At 37.1% G+C, this 18,494-nt stretch overlaps 1 protein-coding gene across 1 annotated transcript; it reads left to right on the forward strand.

The window, feature by feature from the left end:
- Positions 1-6,191: 6,191 nt before the first annotated feature.
- zgc:65851 (uncharacterized protein LOC321113 homolog) lies at positions 6,192-17,293 on the forward strand. The gene is made up of 4 exons (XM_051110076.1): positions 6,192-7,333; positions 10,490-10,807; positions 12,198-12,322; positions 12,412-17,293. Exons 1-4 carry the CDS (start codon positions 6,485-6,487, stop codon positions 12,947-12,949), a joined length of 1,830 nt encoding a protein of 609 aa, XP_050966033.1. The 5' UTR covers positions 6,192-6,484; the 3' UTR covers positions 12,950-17,293.
- Positions 17,294-18,494: the final 1,201 nt, after the last annotated feature.

Genomic DNA, 18,494 nt, shown 5'->3' on the forward strand with positions numbered 1-18,494 from the left:
CTGGCAACAAAAGAGAGATCCACCCTCCACAGCACATGTGAGTCCACACACCACGCTGACTACATCACTGAACACACCGTCTTACTGCCTTTGAAGCACACTGACGCATCTATAAGCTACTACATGTGTGAAACCCATGAAAACAGGTCGTATTATGTCCAAAAATCAAGGGGAAAAAATCATGAATAAAATTGTAGTATTCATGAGTGTAGTTTAGGAATAGTGAAAATGCATTATTTGATTTTTTTTTAAATCTATATTTAGGCAAGAGTTGTTGTTCCAATAATTCTCAATGACAAATCTTATTTGATTCTAAAAGAACGGTTTAATAAACTTTATAGTATAGAACCGCATAATAAACAAATAATATTTTATTTAGTTTTATTTAATTCAAAATTGTAATTTTTATTTTTGTTTAAATCAGCATAATTTAAAGCCAGTGCAACTAAAAATGTGGAATTATTAAATATGTATGTATATATATATATATTATTAATTAATGAATTTATGTATTTACTTAACAGAATTAGAGCTAGTGCTTGACTTGCAGTTTCAAGAATTGGTACTTGATGCTTATATTTTTTAAAATTCCAATAATTTCAGTAATTTCCACTCTTTCCTAATGACACATCCTATTAACTTGTAATATTTCAATTATAATAAACAAATATTTTTTCTTTAATTTAAATCAAATAAAAAATACATATTTTATTTTTGTTTAAATCAGCATAAAGCAGTGCAATCAAAAATACTATAATGTGAACTTTTTATAGATATATGTATGTAGAAGTACAAATATTATGAAATATTATTACAATTTAATAATTAAAATGTATTTAATTTATATTTTATATTTTTTATCAGTATTATTATTATTTATATTCATATTTTATATATATTATATATAATTTTTTTAATAAGTTAAATGACTCGCCCATGTTTTTGACAGGTTTTGTGAGCTGTGAGATTTAAATATGTATTTAACATGAGGCAGAATGGCTTTAAAGTGTAATCACTTTCTTGATTTTCTTTAAAGAATGTTCTACAATAAAGTGTGTTTGTATTTTTCTCTATTTTAAACTTTAAGAGGATTTGCACAAGGAATTCCCTCCCTGAACACAAAGTCTCTATTTTAGTCTTAACACAGTAAGGAGGGCTTGAGAGTGATAGTCATGTGCACAAGCGTGTGTGTGTGTGTGGAGAGAGAGAGAGAGAGAAAGAGAGAGAGAGAGAGAGCTTCTGTGAACTCCTCAGTGATGTAGTCAACTGTTTAACTGGCAGAAATGTTTTGGGGTGAACTATGTTTGTCTTAGTGTTTACACATAGTGGGATGGAGTTTCACATAATAGATACCAAACAACAGGCAGTTCTTGACATACACATAAACATTCCATTCCATTTATGGGGATAAGATCATATTTTGTGACATAAATTCACTGTAACAAAGGAAATAACCTCCTGCAACAATATATTGCATCATAATGCCACAACACTATAAATAGAATAAGATAATGTGTCGTTGACATTTGCAGAATAATGAAATGAGAAGCATTTATTTGCTCTATAAGGCCACATTCTAGTGGTAGAGCAGAGTCTGATTTCATGAGTATATAACGCCCTCTAGTGGATGATTTAGAGAAATACTGACAGTTTGGCTGCTGCAGTATGTATCTATCGTTCTATCTAACTGTCCGTCCGTCCATCTATCTATGCGTCCGTCTATTTATCTATCTTTCTATCTGTCCGTCCGTCTATCTATCCGTCCTTCTGTCCATCCATGCAGGACGGACAGACAGACAGACAGATAGATAGATATCTTTCTATCTATCTGTCTATCCCTCCATCCATCTGTCCTTCTATCTATCTATCTGTCTGTCTGTCTATCTATCTCTCTGTCTGTCCGTCTGTCTATCCATCTTTCTATCTACTATCTGTCTGTCCGTCCATCTATCCATCCATCCGTCTTTGTCTATCTATCTATCTATCTATCTATCTATCTGTCTGTCTGTCTATCTATTTATCTCTCTCTCTATCTATCTGCCTGTCTGTCTTTCTATCTATCTGTCAGTCTTTCAGTCCATCCATCCATCTGTCTCTGTCTGTCTGTCTATCTATCTATCTGTCTGTCCGTCCGTCCGTCTATCCATTCATCATCCATCAATCCATCCATCCATCTATCCGTCTTTGTTTGTCTGTCTGTCTTTCTATCTGTCCGTCTGTCCATCCATCCGTCTGTCTCTGTCTGTCTGTCCATCCATCTATCTGTCTGTCCGTCCGTCCATCCGTCTGTCTATCCATCCATCTATCTGTCTTTGTTTGTCTGTCTGTCTGTCCGTCTTTCTATCTATCCATCTGTCTGTCCGTCCATGTATCCGTCCATCCATATATCTGACTTTCTATTTTTCTGTGTGTCTATCTGTCCGTCCATCTATCCGTCCATACATCTATCTGTCTGTCTATCTATCTATCTATCTGTCCATCCGTCTTTCTATCTATCTATCTGTCCATCCATCTTTCTATCTGTCCATCCATCTATCCGTCCATACATCTATCTGTCTGTCTGTCCGTCCGTCTTTCTATCTTTCTGTCTGTCTGTCTATCTACCTATCTGTCCGTCCGTCCGCCCGTCCGTTCGCCCGTCCATCTATGTATCCGTCCATCCATCTATCTATCTATCTACTATCTATTTATCTGTCTATCTACCTATCTGTCCCTCCGGCCATCTGTCCGTCCGTCCGTCCATCTATGTATCCGTCCATCCATCCATCCATCCATCCATCCATCTATCTATCTATCTATCTATCTATCTATCTATTAGGGGTGTAACGGTACACACAGTGTCACGGTTTGGTACGTACCTCGGTTCGAGGGTCACGGTTCGATACGATTTCGGTACAACAGAAAAAAAAATACACTATGCTAGGTTTCTTTTCATTTATTTTAAATGGACAGTAGTACAAATCACAATTTTTTCCACCTACATGTGAAAATACTAAATATTATATCAAATTAATGTCATATATAGGCTATAAAATCGGCAGTACATATTTACATACAAGAAATAAATACTTAAAATATATTTAATTCAGTTTACTGATAGACAAGGGGAAAAAAACTATTTGCTGAGTTTCAGTTCAGTTTTGTGACAGAAAGGAAACTCAAATGGCAGAAAGCAACATTTTATTTATTTTTTGTTTAAGCTGATTTTGCTGGTATGAGGAAAGCTGAAGTAATCGCGCCGGCGCACACAAACACAAAACATATCAGTTTCAGGCTTCTAGCATTGCTAACTTGACAGCGCAGTTGGTACTTTTTTTTTCAAAATAAAACACAGTGAACCAAACAACAGCGTGCCCGCCTCGCGACTTAAGTACAAAGTCTGTCATTTACATAATAAAAAATGAAGAGTTTCGTTGCAAAACGAGATATATCCATTTTGAGAAATGTTGGTTATTTGACATTATTATTTAAGACATCAACAGTCAAGTTCATTCACAATTTTTGTACATTAAACTATTACTTGAGCTCAGTGAAGGCCAGGGACACAATATTTTTCAAATCCAGGATATTTTTTATTTAATTTTATGTCCATAAATAGTTCATAAATAAGTCAAAAACCATGCCAAAATGCAACATATTTATCTTAACATTGTCAAACATCTTAAATTGGTTAAAAAAAAACAATACATCATAAATATATGGAATAGTATATACAAAGATTGATTAATAATAATAAGATTCTGAGTTAGTTTTGGCCAGAACATACACAACATAACATAACTTTTTTTTTTTTTTTTTTTTTTTTTGCAAAACGCTATAAACGTAGCCTACGTGACTGACAGCTCGCCTACAGTATAAACAAGTAAATGGTAAACGTTTTTTAGTTAGCCTATTGAATCCTCTTTTTAAAAATATATGTTTTTTGTTTTGATATTATCGTTAAATCAATGAGCAAACTCGGAGCACTTCACCGGCATTGACTCTCTTCCCAGGGGATGCTGCGCTCGCGTGATCCTAACTCCTGACGTCTGTCCTAACCACCGCAGCATTTTGATTTTAGCTTATTTCGCTGTGCAGCTCAGTCCTCTTTGCTCATCCGATATTTCCTATTTCTTGTTTGTATTTTCGCGCTCTTGTCGTCGTTGATTCGACCCGCAAACCGAAGCGTACAGTATCTGCGCGCTGCTGCCAATAGGTATCTAAAACGTCACCCGTAGTGTAGTGTTCATGTGAAATGTAGGACGGAGGGGACAAACGACCCAGAGCGTCTCTGACATGATTTGCATGATTGGCTCATGCTTCACCGGCCAAACTGGCTGGTAAGTTTTTATCAATACCCGCCAAAATGATTTTTAACCCGCATTTGGCGGGTTGGCGGGTGTTAATTTCGAACCCTGGTTATATCGCACTTTGTAAAGAAACTGGTCTGGCGGATATCGCGTTTTGTGAAAAAATACATTTTATAGTAGGCCTTAAATGTACATTCTTGAATTGTATTAATGGCAGCAATTCACATAGATTAAGGTACATCTGAACAGTGATTTCCAATAATAAAATCCAAATGTCAAAAAATGGCGTTTATCGCGTTTTGCAACCAAACTCTTCAAATAGTTTAGCATTTTTAGAGATAGGATACAAGAGAACAAAGCTTCATTTCGCAGAAAGTTGAATGCACAAGCCTTCAAGTATACTCCTTTGTCAGTGAGAGACGCGTTCAGAATCAGCACATGATCACTGTCTAGTGGTCTTTGTTTTCAAGTGCATAACTCCTGGCATTCACTGTTCTTCTGTTATCAAACAGTGTTGCATTACTGTGGGCGCCCCCTTCTGGATTAAGGGTGAATTGCCTGTATTCTTGTAAGACCTCATGCACCGAACCGAGATGCCCGTACTGTGATGGTTCGGTACGAATACATGTATCGTTACACCCCTACTATCCATCTGTCTATCTATCTATCTATCCGTCCGTCCGTCCATATATGTATCCGTCTATCTATCTATCTATCTATCTAACTATCTATCTGTCTGTCTGTCTGTCTGTCTGTCCGTTTGTTCGTCCATCCATCAAACTATCCATTGGTCCAGCCCTGAAACTTAAATCTAGTTTTCCTTGTGTCTGTCTCCTCCATCCTGTCAGGTTAGTACATTCCACGTTGGGCCGATTTCTGTTTCACTGCAGTGTTCTAGAGCCTGTCAACCTCAAACAGAGAAAATGCTTGTTCTCAGGTCTTTACCATATCTCTTTCTTTCTCTCTCTACTAGTGGAGTGAAACATCAGCCTCAGAAAACGCTGATTGAGGACAGCAGGACCTGCAGCACGTCTCCAGGGGTTTGCTGTGTGATCATGCTAAAAGCCCATCCTGAGGCGTGGCTGGCTCCTGGCCTTGGCCTCATTCCAAGTCTGTCTGGTGCGACAGTCCTGCACTCAGAACACCCCCCACACCGCTCCCAACAGCCAATACTGATGACTCATCAAGAAAAAGTGCGATGGGATGCAGCTTCATGAAGGCGCTCATATGCATTTTGTGACATGCACCATAACATGTCTTCTCTAACCTTTTATTAGATGCGCTGTATATTTCAGGAGAATGCAGAATGTCAGCTGATTTTCAATCTGCACAGGATTCTGCATCAAGGAGGGTCATCAGGGTGAGACCTCTGTGTCTCATTCAGTATTCAGACACTGCAGAGGCACAGGCTGCCGTCCGCATTACAACACACACAGAGTCAGACACTCCCTCTCACTGCAACATGCTTCAATCCCACGCGGACACGCAGCAGCTCAGCTCACACACATCAGTCGATGAAGTAACATGCAATACACTCACAAAATCACTTTTATCCCATCACATTTCTGCTTGATGTTTCTACATCCTTACTTCTGTTTTGATCTATTAATGCTTTCTTTTTATCTGTCTATCTATCTGAAATTAACAATTAATATAATAATGAATATAATAAAAACCCTTATTATAATATATAAATAAAGTAGCCATTTCAGCTACCCTTGCGAAAGACGATCAAACCCAATACTCTGGTTCCCCAGAATCTTCTGGAAATTCTTCTTTTGGATGCCCCAAATTCCCTATTGTGGGAACTTATGGGGAAGAAAAGAAAAAAAAAAAATATATATATATATATATATATATATTTTTTTTTCTTCCCCCCAAGTGTCTCGTTTAACCACTGACGGCCTTTAAAGTTATCGCATGAACTTTTAGGCTCCGTTTTGGCTTTTCAAAAGGCGGCCAGCGATTCTCCAAATGTCCCGTGACGAACACCTTTGTTTTTCCTCACTTTTATTGTCCGCATGATGACAATCTACATCTCCATCGCATGGAAAAAGGATGAGTGGCCACAAAAGCAATGGCAGTCAATGAACGAGCACTCTCCTGGGACTCTGTCTTTTTGCTCAGGGTTGCAGGTTTCCCCCTCCACCACCGCCCCTGCGTCAGATGATGCTGGCGGTCTCTGCCTATAAAAGATGCCGGTGTGCCATTCCGACTGGCACTCTCTCTCTCTCTTTCTCTGTCTTCCCACATCCACACACTTCACTCACTCGGTCTGTGATCTCGACCATTTCAGCATGAGTTATTCCGGCGACATGTACACGAGCAGTTCATACAGGAAGATTTTTGGAGATGCGCCACGCCGCGTCCCGGTGGGCAGCAGCCCGTCCCGGGTGACGGTGAGCTACCGCTCCGCACCCCAGCAGCAGCAGCACCGCACCTACGGATCCCCATCACCCATGATCGCATCCTCAAGTTACCGGACCAAACTCGCCTCCGGCCGCGGCTTCCAAACCATGCCGGACACCGTGGACCTGACGCAGACCACCGCCATCACCAACGAGCTGAAGATCATCCGCACCAACGAGAAGGAGCAGCTGCAGGGCCTGAACGACCGCTTCGTGACGTTCATCGAGAAGGTGCACAACCTCGAGCAGCACAACAAAGTTCTGGAGGCGGAGGTCGCGCTGCTGCGCCAGCGCCACAACGAGCCGTCGCGCCTGCACGACCTCTACGAGCAGGAGATCCGCGAGCTGCGCGCTCGCGTCGAGGACCTGACGCACGAGAAAAGCCAGATGCACCTGGACTGCGTGCAGATGAACGAGGCTCTGGAGCGCCTTAAGGACAAGTTGGACGAGGAGAGCCGGCTGCGCGAGGAGGCCGAGACCAGCCTGAAGGGATACCGCAAGGACGTGGACGACGCCACCCTGTCCCGCCTGGAGCTCGAAAAGAAAGTTGAGTCCCTGCTGGATGAGATCGCCTTCCTCAGGAAAGTGCACGAGGAGGAGCTGCAGGAGTTACAGGCGTCGCTTCAGGCCTCCCAGGTATGAAAAACGTATGATTTAATCACTTAAAACAAAAAAAGCTTAAACCAGGCTACTTTTTTGGCCAGTTTTAGAGGGGTTTGGGACACTGGGAGACCATCTTAAGACTTGGAGCAGCTGGAGACAATACAGATTTACATAGCAAATACATGCAATAGTTGCAAAGGCATCTCCACATAATATTTTTAATTCCTGTCAAATAAAAGACAAATATTGCATTCACTTTATTGTATTGTAAAATATTCCCGGGTTGATTTTAAGATTTTAACATACTGTGTAAAATATTATTTGATAAAAAATAAATCACAAAATCCATAGAAATAAGGTCATATAACATCACAGCAATTCAAATTATGCATGTTTACATGTTATTTAAATCACTACAAAATATACAGTGTAAAACAAAAATTCTAAAATCTGCTTTATCTAATTGCAAAAGTTCAGTTTACTGTGTAAAGAAGAAGAAGTTTTAGAAAGGTTTTGATATTAATTAATACATCATATTACAGTTCTGCAGTGTCATTCATGACAGTGTGATTTATGCAGTGCATAAAACGCAGATCTACTTGAGCATACCATTTTTTATTAACTTCCAGTACAATAAAACTAACAAACTGAGATTAATCCAAACACTCCATATGCTTTAAGTGATTTGGAAAATGCTACATAATATATACTGCAAAATGTTTTCTCAGAAAACATGGTAATATATTTAAATTAATTATATTTTTAGATTTATTATCAACCTGAGGGAATCAACCTACATTGCTTAACATCAGTTAAAGTCATTTTAAAGGTCATATCGGGTAGAAATAACAACTAACAAAATTATTTGAAAAGACAAGATAATGAAAAGCATAAAAATACCATGCATTCAGAAATGCTATCAAATACTGTGTTTATTAATAACTCACAGTGTGGGCATGCGTAGCATGACTGTGCAGTGTCATTGAGGGCGGTGTGTGTCTAGGAGAATTTACAGCACTGCAGCTCCGACATTCAGAATCCGACCCTGCACTGCACCAGGACCTGTCGAAATGTGCATTTATAATGACAGTCCCTTTTCTCATGCAACTTTAACATCTAGAAAAGTACATTTAATCAGCCCAGGACAAGGACAAGTGTTTTGACAGAGAGAAATGTATTTAAAGCTTAAAAAGATTATTAATGGGATGTTTAAACTCCCTTACCTCGTGCCAACGTGCAGATAATGATGCAGTAGCGCAGGATTTTAGGTGTGGCTGCAGAGTGCAGCAAGACCCCGCAGCGCAGCGTCCTTGAGAGGGACTGACTGCATCACTTTAGACTCTCTCAGCTACTTCTGATGAGTGTTTCTGCACTACAGAGGATAACATTTCTATCTGAGTTTCTTTTAAAATGAACTTGGATGAAAGTGATAAACTTTCTTTCAGTGTTTCATCTGAAAATAAACCTTGAGTATAATCAATTACGCCCATGCTAGATTAGCAATTAGAATGTAACTGATGTAAGCTGATTCTGCATGGATTGCTGTTCTCTGCATGTTTATGTGGTTGATGAATTGCTGTTGCATCCTGTGAAAGGTTCAGGCAGCTTTATCTTTCCTTGTGCATTAAAACCCCTGAGTTTGCTCTCCATCCCGCAGCCCCAAGGGCTCAAAACTTCATTACCACACATTACACTCAAAGGCTGATTAAACGAGCACCGCATATATCAGCTTTACTGCATTTTCACTGCCAGTCCAACTTCACTACTTAATGGACATTGGTTTATTGATTACATTCACTGAAAAACTGTTTATTTATCAGTAAATTCAAATGATCACTAATACATTAAAACTACTTTTTTTTTATATATATATATACAAAATGTCTCATATTTATACCAACAAATATATGTAAAAGTAACTATGTATAGCTATAATTTTCTTTCCCTTTAGCTCAAATGTAAATGAGTGTTTACGGGAATTAATTATTCATTAGAAATCAATAATGATTCAGCAACTAAATTGCAGTTTCCTCACCAGATCAATACTAGTCAATTTTACAGACTAAAGACTATTTATGGTTTTTATTCACCGCTGAAAGTTTGGGGTCAGTCTCTTGCACCAAGACTGCATTTATTTGATCATAAATATAGTAAAAACCGTGATATTTTGAAATATTATTCAGTGTCACATGATCCTTCAGAAATGATTCTAAATTGCTGCTCAATAAACATTTATTATTATTATCAATGTTAAAAACAGTTGTGCTGCGTATTATTTTTGTGGAAACCATGATCAATTTTTCAGAATATTTTACGATAAATGTCTTAAATGTCACTTTTGATCAATTTATTGCATCCTTTCTAAATAGAAGTCTAAAAAAATTCTTACTGACCCCAAACTTTTGAACAGTATTCCTATTTTGCCCACCAACAACCCATTAGTTTTTTTCAGATCAGACAATTAGCATTATATTAAATATTTACACTACCAGTCAAAAGTTTTTGAACAGTAAGATTTTAAATATTTTTTGAAGAAGTCTCTTCTACTCACCAAGCCTGCATTTATTTGATCCAAGGTACAGCAAAAACATTATTTTTACTATTTAAAATAACTGTTTTCTATTATAATTATAATTATATAATTATAATTTAAATTATTATAATTAACATAATAAACTATTATAATTTAAAATGTAATTTATTTGTTTCAAAAAATTTGTTTTTTAGCATCATTACTCCAGTCACATGGTCCTTCAGAAATCATTCTAATATTATTCTTATATCATTCTAATTATTGTTATGATGTTAAAAACAGCTGAGTAGAATTTTATGAATAGAAAGTTCAGAAAAACAGCATTTATCTGAAATACAAATCTTTTGTAACATTATAAATGTCTTTATCATCACTTTTGATCAATTTAAAGCATCTTTGCTAAATGAAAGAATCAATTACTATAATTGCTTTCCCTCCAAAAAAAAAATCATTCTACAATTCTACAAAACAATATACTTTGATTTAGCTTTGATCACTGGAATAAATTACGTTTTAAAATATATTCAAATAGCAGTTATTTTAAATAGTAAAAATATTTCACAACATAACTGCTTTTGCTGTATTTTGGATCAAATAAATGCAGGCTTTTTTAACATTTATTAACAATTCGTGTGTTGACGGTATTTCATGCTCAGGTGTCTGTTGAGATGGACATCAGTAAGCCTGACCTTGCTGTGGCCCTGAAGGACATCCGTGTCCAGTACGAGTCTCTCTCTGCCCGGAACCAGCAGCAGGCAGAGGAATGGTACCGCTCTAAGTTTGCCACCGTGACGGAGGTTGCGGCACGCAACAATGACGCTCTGAAGCAGACCAAGGATGAGTTGTCTGAGTACCGCCGACAGCTGCAGGCCCGCACCCTGGAGATTGAGGCCCTGAAAGCCCATAACGAGGCCTTGGAGAGACAGCTGGGGGAGATGGAGGACCGCCACAACAATGAGATGGGCGAGCTGCAGGTGAATGCGTTACAACAAATCTGAGGCCACTAGTAAAATTATTTTTTTGCATTTTATTATACTTATTTCTACTTTTTTTTTTTTTTGCATTTTTCTAATTTAATTAAATTCTATTATTTTTGTTTTAATAATTTAAAAATGCAACTTATTCCTGTATGACCAAGCTAAATTTTCAGCAACCATTACTCCAGACTTTAGTGTCACAAGATCCTTCAGAAATCATATTTTGCATTTTTCTAAAATAATTTAAAATATATATTATAAATTATATTATGAACATAAGAATTTGAATTTAAAGTTTAGATTTATATGTACTCATTTAGCAGACACTTTTATCCAAAACATTATGTGAAGAACCAGTGTTATTTTCATATCAATGATATACTATTATAGTTTTTAGTTAATATTTTGAAATATGTTTTATTTATATATTCTGTTCATTTTAGTTAATGTTTTAGTAATTTTGTAGTGTTTTTGTCAGTTTTTTTCTATATATTTTTTAGGATTTTGCTTTAGTTTGTTTAGTTTTAGTTTAAATTAAAAAAAAAAAGGAGCCTATATATATAATGTAGCCAATATATATATAATTTATAATTTTTTTATATATATAAAATGTTAATTTTATTTCAGGTAAAAAAAAATATATTTTTTTGTGGTTTTAGTTTGAAACCATAAAAAAACATTAAAAAAAAACAACAAACAAACAAAAAAACAAACATTTTTTTTTTTTTTTTTATCTGAAATAAAATAAACACATAATATAATTTTTATTGTTATTATTTTTATTATTATTTTTTTTAAATATTTATTTTATTTCAGGTTAAAAAAATGTTTTTTACGGTTTCAGTTTTAGGTTTAGTTAACAATAATAACTCTGTGAACCACATCTGCATTTTGTCATAAAAAAAGGTCAAATTAAAAAATATCAATTTATAAATTAGGAGAGTATTTTTGCAACAGATACATTTAAAAATAATGTTTTCTCATTGTGCATTCCAGTTAATCTCAATAAAACTGCAGCTGGGTTATTTTGATATAAAGTAAAAAAAAAAAAGGAAAAAAAAAACTAAAAATACCGCTAACTAACAGTAAAATACAATAAAACATGATAATATAACATTTTTAAAAACGTATCTGTTTTTGCAAGTAAACTCTTCAAATATAACCTGATGACCATGTGCATTTAAAGAACATCTGACTGTCTATACAAAGGAGTCATATGATCAATGTCACAAAAGTTCATTTTCAGTTTTAAATAAAACTGTTTTTCAATGTGCTGTCAAAGTTTTGGACCCCACTATATTAAAAGACATTTTCTGTTTCAAAAAAGCCTAAGATTTTCTGTCAGAAAAGTCTTTTTTGAGACATAAATGTCTTGTTTGCTCTGTAGGACACTATTCAGCAACTGGAGTCTGCTCTGAGGAGCACCAAAGGTGAGATGTCCCGCCACCTGCGTGAATACCAGGACCTGCTGAATGTCAAGATGGCACTGGACATCGAGATCGCAGCCTACAGGTCACACTCAGAACTGTTTGCATTTGATGTCATTTTTAGTGTCGTTTCTCAGTGTTCCATCTTCATCCACATATGGTCGTTCCCAACAGGAAGTTGCTGGAAGGTGAAGAATGCCGTCTAAGCTCTGTGGGCGGAGCCATGCTGCAGTCCGCCTACTCCTATCAATCGAGCCGCACTTATGCCCTAAGCGCCTACAGGAAGGCCGGGGCCAAACCTGAGACAGAGGAAGAGGAAGAGCAGGAAGAGGAGGAGGAAGAAGAGAAGGAGGAAGAGAAGGAAGAAGAAGAAGAAGCAGGAGAGGAGGAGGAGGGAGGAGAGGAAGGAGAGGAGGCCGAAGAAGGAGAAGAACAGGAAGAAGGAGGTGATGAGGAGGAGGGGGAAGAGGCAGAGGAGGAAGAAGAACAGGAGGATGAGAAAGAAAAGGAAAAAGTAGACGAGAAGAAGGAAAAGGAAGAAACGAAGAGCCCAAAGGAACAGAAAGAGAACGAGAAGGAGAAAGAAAAGGAGAAAGAGAAGGAAAAGGAGAAGAAGAGCGATAGCAAGGCTGACAGCAATAAGGCAGATACCAAGAGTGAAAAGGGGGACAATAACAAGGGCGAAAAGGCCGCTGCGGTCAAGAGCAAGTAAAGCTGCGTACCATCACCGATCCCGCCACTGCTGCACTTCACTCACTCACACGTCCGTCTGGACCCCTCTGTGTCCTCTCTGTCCCTCTGCCAAAATCACTTCAACACACAACACCACCACCAAACAAACGTCATCCACTCATCTTCACTTTCATTTCACTAGGTATGACTGATTTCATCTGCTGATGTATCAGGATCTCTGCGGGCAAGGTAATGAAAGTACTGAAATGGAGACCGGCTAGTTTTCTGTGTAGCACTCAAGAGATTAAACAGGGTCTATGCAGAGAGTATATGAAGTAGCTCAGCCAAAAATGGCTATTTTGTCATCACTTACTTGGAGGTAGCAGACAGAATGTCTAAGTTTGTGTTTTTCATACAACAAAAGTGGATGCTGAGTAAACTTCCAAGCTCCAGAAAAACAATTAAGCTGCATAAAAGTATCATACATATTGTCCGTGCCATTTGTGATCATGGACCACAAAACCAGTCATAAGAGTCCATTTTAAATTAAGATTTAATATGTATACATCTGAAAGCTTAATAAATAAGCTTTCCATTGATGTATGGTTTGTTAGGATAGGACAATATTTGGCTGAGATACAACTATTTGAAAATCTGTAATCTAAGGGTGCAAAAAAATCTAAATATTAAGAAAATCACCTTTAAAGTTGTCCAAATGAAGATCTTAGAAATGCATATTACTAATCAAAATTTAAGTTACAGTAGGAAATTTACAAAATATCTTCATGGAACATGATCTTTACTTAAAATCCTAATGATTGTTGGCATAAAAGAATAATAATAATAATTTTGACCCATACAATGTATTGTTGGCTATTGCTACAAATATACCCATGCTACTTATGACTGGTTTTGTGGTCCAGGGTCACATTTGTGTGCCATATTAAAAGTCTTCTGAAGTTATATGATCAAAATTGAAAGATTTTTCACTTATAATCTTCATATCTTCGTTGCTCTCAAAACGTAAAGGTATATTTCACCAAAAATTACAATTTTGGCATCATTTACTCACCTTCATCTTTTACGTTTTGGTTTCCTGGACTTTCAGTGGAGGGACAAGCCATGTTTTTCATGGGTTTTGTATCCTATAAAATAAGTCCAATTTTGGCTACAGAGCAAGCGTGTTACATCCTGAAAGCGAAACATGGAGCTGTAATCATAACTGTGTACAAAAACGATTACAAGCGCTCACTGTTATACTGCCTCTAGTGTTCATTTCTGTTGGAAACTATAGTGAGTACTTATTGGTACGTATTTCATGTCTTGCGACAAAAGTTCCCACAGATACATTTTCATCATGTGTTCAGGTAGCTTTTTTATGATACAAGGTTTGGCAGTTCCAACCATTATGCACTTTTTTGTATGAAAAATAGGAGCTTTTAGCTTAAGCTGGACTTTTAGCTTAAGCTGGTCAGAATGATATTAGAGAGTGTAAATGATGGCAAATATTAATTTTTCACATCAAGACAGCAAAAAAAGGTGAGATCAGACAGCAAACACTCTAGTCACACCTGGTGTTCACGTGCCATTATTGCCAGTGGTGCCGGACAGCACAAAGGAAGGTGATGCCATGCAATCTAAATGCACAGGCAACCGGTGCAAAACGGACCAAGTTTGCAGGTTCCAACCTCTCGGTGCTATTTGATTTTAAAAACAAGTGAGTCTGAGCAAAAGCATATCCATTATATAGAGCTTCACTCGAGTCCTGAATGTATGTCACGAGCCAAGCACAGGGACAGGCCACGTCTCCTAATTTTCCAGCAATTTTAGGGCATCTATACCCACATGAATGAAATTGTCCAAGCTCATTTCATTAAGTTCACTCATAGGGGAAAGAATGTTTCATTCACATTCTCATGCAAAGCATGCATCATTTTTTAACATTAATGAATGCATCCGTCCATCCATTTATGGTTTCCTTAATTGCACTGGTCACAGCACGGCAAACGTGGCGGCATGGAGTTAAACGAGGTTGATGACATAAAAGATTAAACATTTATGGATTTCTTGGGGAGGGTTTCAGCATTTAGATTTGGGAGAGAAGTGCGCATTGTGCATCTGTAGTGTGAGAAAATCCTTCTGCAATTTAGATTCTGACGCTTTAGAGACGACTGCTGCTAAATATCCCTCTATTCCTTCCTGTGTTCAAAAATGACCTCCTCTTGATTGATTCACTCTTGATGGAGCAGATCTCTAATTCTGAAGTCAATCTTCCTCTCCGTCCTGATCTCGTTATGTTTTTTTCCTTCTGAAAGATGGATAAGTTTCCTGTGTCCTGCTCACAGAAGGGTGCATTTAATTAAATATGTCTGGCCACTGCCTGAAATCAAAAGAAAATACGATTTTATATTAAGAAAATGAAGATTACTTTTAGAACCATTAAGATTTGTTGCTCCCACACCCAAGTCTTATTACCGTAATGCATCTGGACATTTTACTTGTCTTACTTCTCATTACTTTTCTCAATGTTCTCATCATTTTTACAGTAAAAATAATGAGAAAAATAATATTTGCATAATATTTATAAATTATTGGCAGTACAACAAATCCTACCATGATGAATAAATGCTTTAGTGTTTAAATAAAACACAATTTTTATCACTTTATAGTAGTTTGAGCTGGGAGGAAGGTGTTTAATTTGAATGCAAATGCAAAGAATCTTAATCGTCAAACATTTTCTTTATGCAAAATGTTTTTTCTTTTGATTTTGGGGTTGAATATGATTGTGCGTGCTCTGAACTCAAATGGAAGTGAGAAAGCATGAATGTGTACATTGTTTTATGTTTGTGTGTGTTTTTGGTTTGTGTACAAGAGCTTTCCTGCTTCTAGAAGCACTGCAAACACTTGTGTTTGTCTGCAGCACTGCAGCTGGTGGTGACAGATCCGGCTCTCTTCTCTCCCTGCAGGTGACAGGCAGGCCATAGAGAGGGCAGAGGGGTCACAGACAGTCACACCAACAGCCATAGTGAAGGGCTATTAACCGCCACATGATTACTCCAGAAAAACCACCAATACAAGAACCCATTCAAACAGCTATCTGAAACACCACCAATGACCCTTCACATAGCAGGCCTGCTTGACTGAATAATTACAGAATGCAGATTATGTGACATTTTGGGCTAGTGTCTCGATTTGCAAAATTTAGAGCTGTGAGAAAGCATCGAGAATGTTTCTAAAATATGCCCTGATGTTCACCTGTCACAATAAATAAACTTATGAAACCAAAAACATGAAATACTTTGCTATATCTTTATTTAAAAAAAAATGGTTTAAAATATTAAAATCATGGATGGAAAAAGAACCAATGAAATTCTTTCTATTCATGCATTTTTGTGATGTTAAATGAGTAGCTTGTTTCAGATCTGACTTCATTACTTCTTACAGCCTTTGTGCATATAAAAACTTTAATGTCTGCCTGCATAATATGGTTCTAGTAGTATTTAGCAAGAGTAGGTATTTGAATCAGTGTTGCACTGACAAATTCTTACATCAAACTCTTCTGAAATAGCTTGATTTTCAGGAGATTCACCCTCACTATCCCTGATCTGAACTTTTTCCATCAATGGTCTTGATTTTTTTAAAATCATTTATCAATAAATATATGGCATTAGAAAATGTTACACATGTTGTTTGTTTAATAAGACTGACAGATGAGACGGAATTGTTCTGGAAAAATATAATTCCAAATAGTTTCTCAAATTTTATCTCAACAATCTGTGAAATAAGGCTCAATGTACTGTGTAAATGAAGGAATTTTCCATTTACCTGTTTTTGAAATACTCATTACACTGTAGGTATTGTGTTTTGGGGTCAAAGGAAATGTCTCTAAACTTAACCGATAAAGCCCTGGCTGATAATTACCAAAACTGTTTTCTTAAAGCTTGGAGGAAATGAGTGAAGTATGGTGACAGTGATGTTAAAACAAGTTTACTGCAGGATTCGACCTCGTTTTTTGCAGCGACTTATAATTTAAAAGAGCCGGAAAGGAGGGAAGAGCAAGATTTCTAATAAATGTGATAAAACAGTGCTGCAAATTATTCATGATATGAATCAATCAAGAGGAGTTTCAATTTGCATGGCCTGATTCACTTGGAGCTTGACAATACGAGGGGGTGGGATAGATTTGCTTGATGTGTGTAAAAATGTACGTAAATGCCTTAATCATGAATCTAAACTGCTTAAAAGAGTCTTCACATTTTCTGCATCTCAACACTGTTTCAGAGATAGTTCGTGAGTGCTGACACTTTAACTGTATGGCTGCTAACTGATACAGTGATGTTCCCCTAAAGCCAAATAAAGCCATTTATCAACCAAATGTACCATACACTGCCTCTTTGTCTCTGATGTGTTATATCAAGTGAATTTACCCATACAAACACTATCCAGAAACTAGTAGGCTAACTCACCAGATTCGGATGTGACTGGGAGGTTAGCTAACAAATACCAATGCTAATATTATTTTTAAAGGGGTCATCAGATGCCCATTTTCCACAAGTTGATATGATTCTTTAGGGTCTTAATGAAAAGTCTATAATATACTTTGGTTAAAAATTCTCAATGGTTGTGTAAAACAACACCTTTTTTACCTTGCCAAAATCAGCTCTGCAAAAATCATCCCATTCCGAGGGATTGTTTCTTTAAATGCAAATGAGCTCTGCTCGCCCCGCCCCTCTCTTCTCTCTGTGGAGTGACGAGCCTGTTTACTAGCTGCATTTAGCCGCTAAACTTGCTAACTAGCAAGTTATTAGGAAAGGCGATTGCATAGACTCATAAAAAAAAACCTATACTCACTTCTGCTGTAGGTGAAGCTGGATCACAAATTATTTGTGCGAACATGGACGGATATATGTAGATCGGGAGGCGCATTCCCTTCACAAACAAACGTAATCCACTGCATCTTCAGCGGCTCAGATGTCGGGAGTAAATGACGACCACTATTTTCATTATTACATCCAGCAACACAACACCTCAATCACTCAATCGGAGATATTTTGTCTAACTTACATCCCTGCTCCGGCATCAAAACAATGGAGTTCGGACTGTGACAGCTGATCTTAGGTAAGACGCTCATGTCAATCAACTATCGTAGGGGCTGCCTCCATCTCCATTTTATGTTGACTAAACTTAAAATTTTTAAGGCAGCACGAACACTTACTTTTTTAATTGAAACAACTTTTTTAAGGAGAAGTCCACTTCCAGAACAACAATTTACAGATAATGTACTCATCCCCTTGTCATCCAAGATGTTCATGTCTTTCTTTCTTCATTCGTAAACAAATTATGTTTTTTGAGGAAAACATTTCAGCATTTTTCTCCATATAATGGACTGATATGGTGCCCCGAGCTTGAACTTCCAAAATACAGTTTAAATGTGGCTTCAAACGATCCCAAATGTGGTTGTAAATGATCCCAGCCGAGAAAGAAGGGTCTTATCTAATGAAACGATCGGTTATTTTCATTAAAAAAATACAATTTAAATACTTTTTAATCTCAAACGCTTGTCTTGTCTTGCTCTGCCTGGCGTC

The sequence above is a fragment of the Labeo rohita genome, chromosome 5, assembly GCF_022985175.1.
Source record: "Labeo rohita strain BAU-BD-2019 chromosome 5, IGBB_LRoh.1.0, whole genome shotgun sequence".
In the NCBI taxonomy this organism is placed as follows: domain Eukaryota; kingdom Metazoa; phylum Chordata; class Actinopteri; order Cypriniformes; family Cyprinidae; genus Labeo; species Labeo rohita.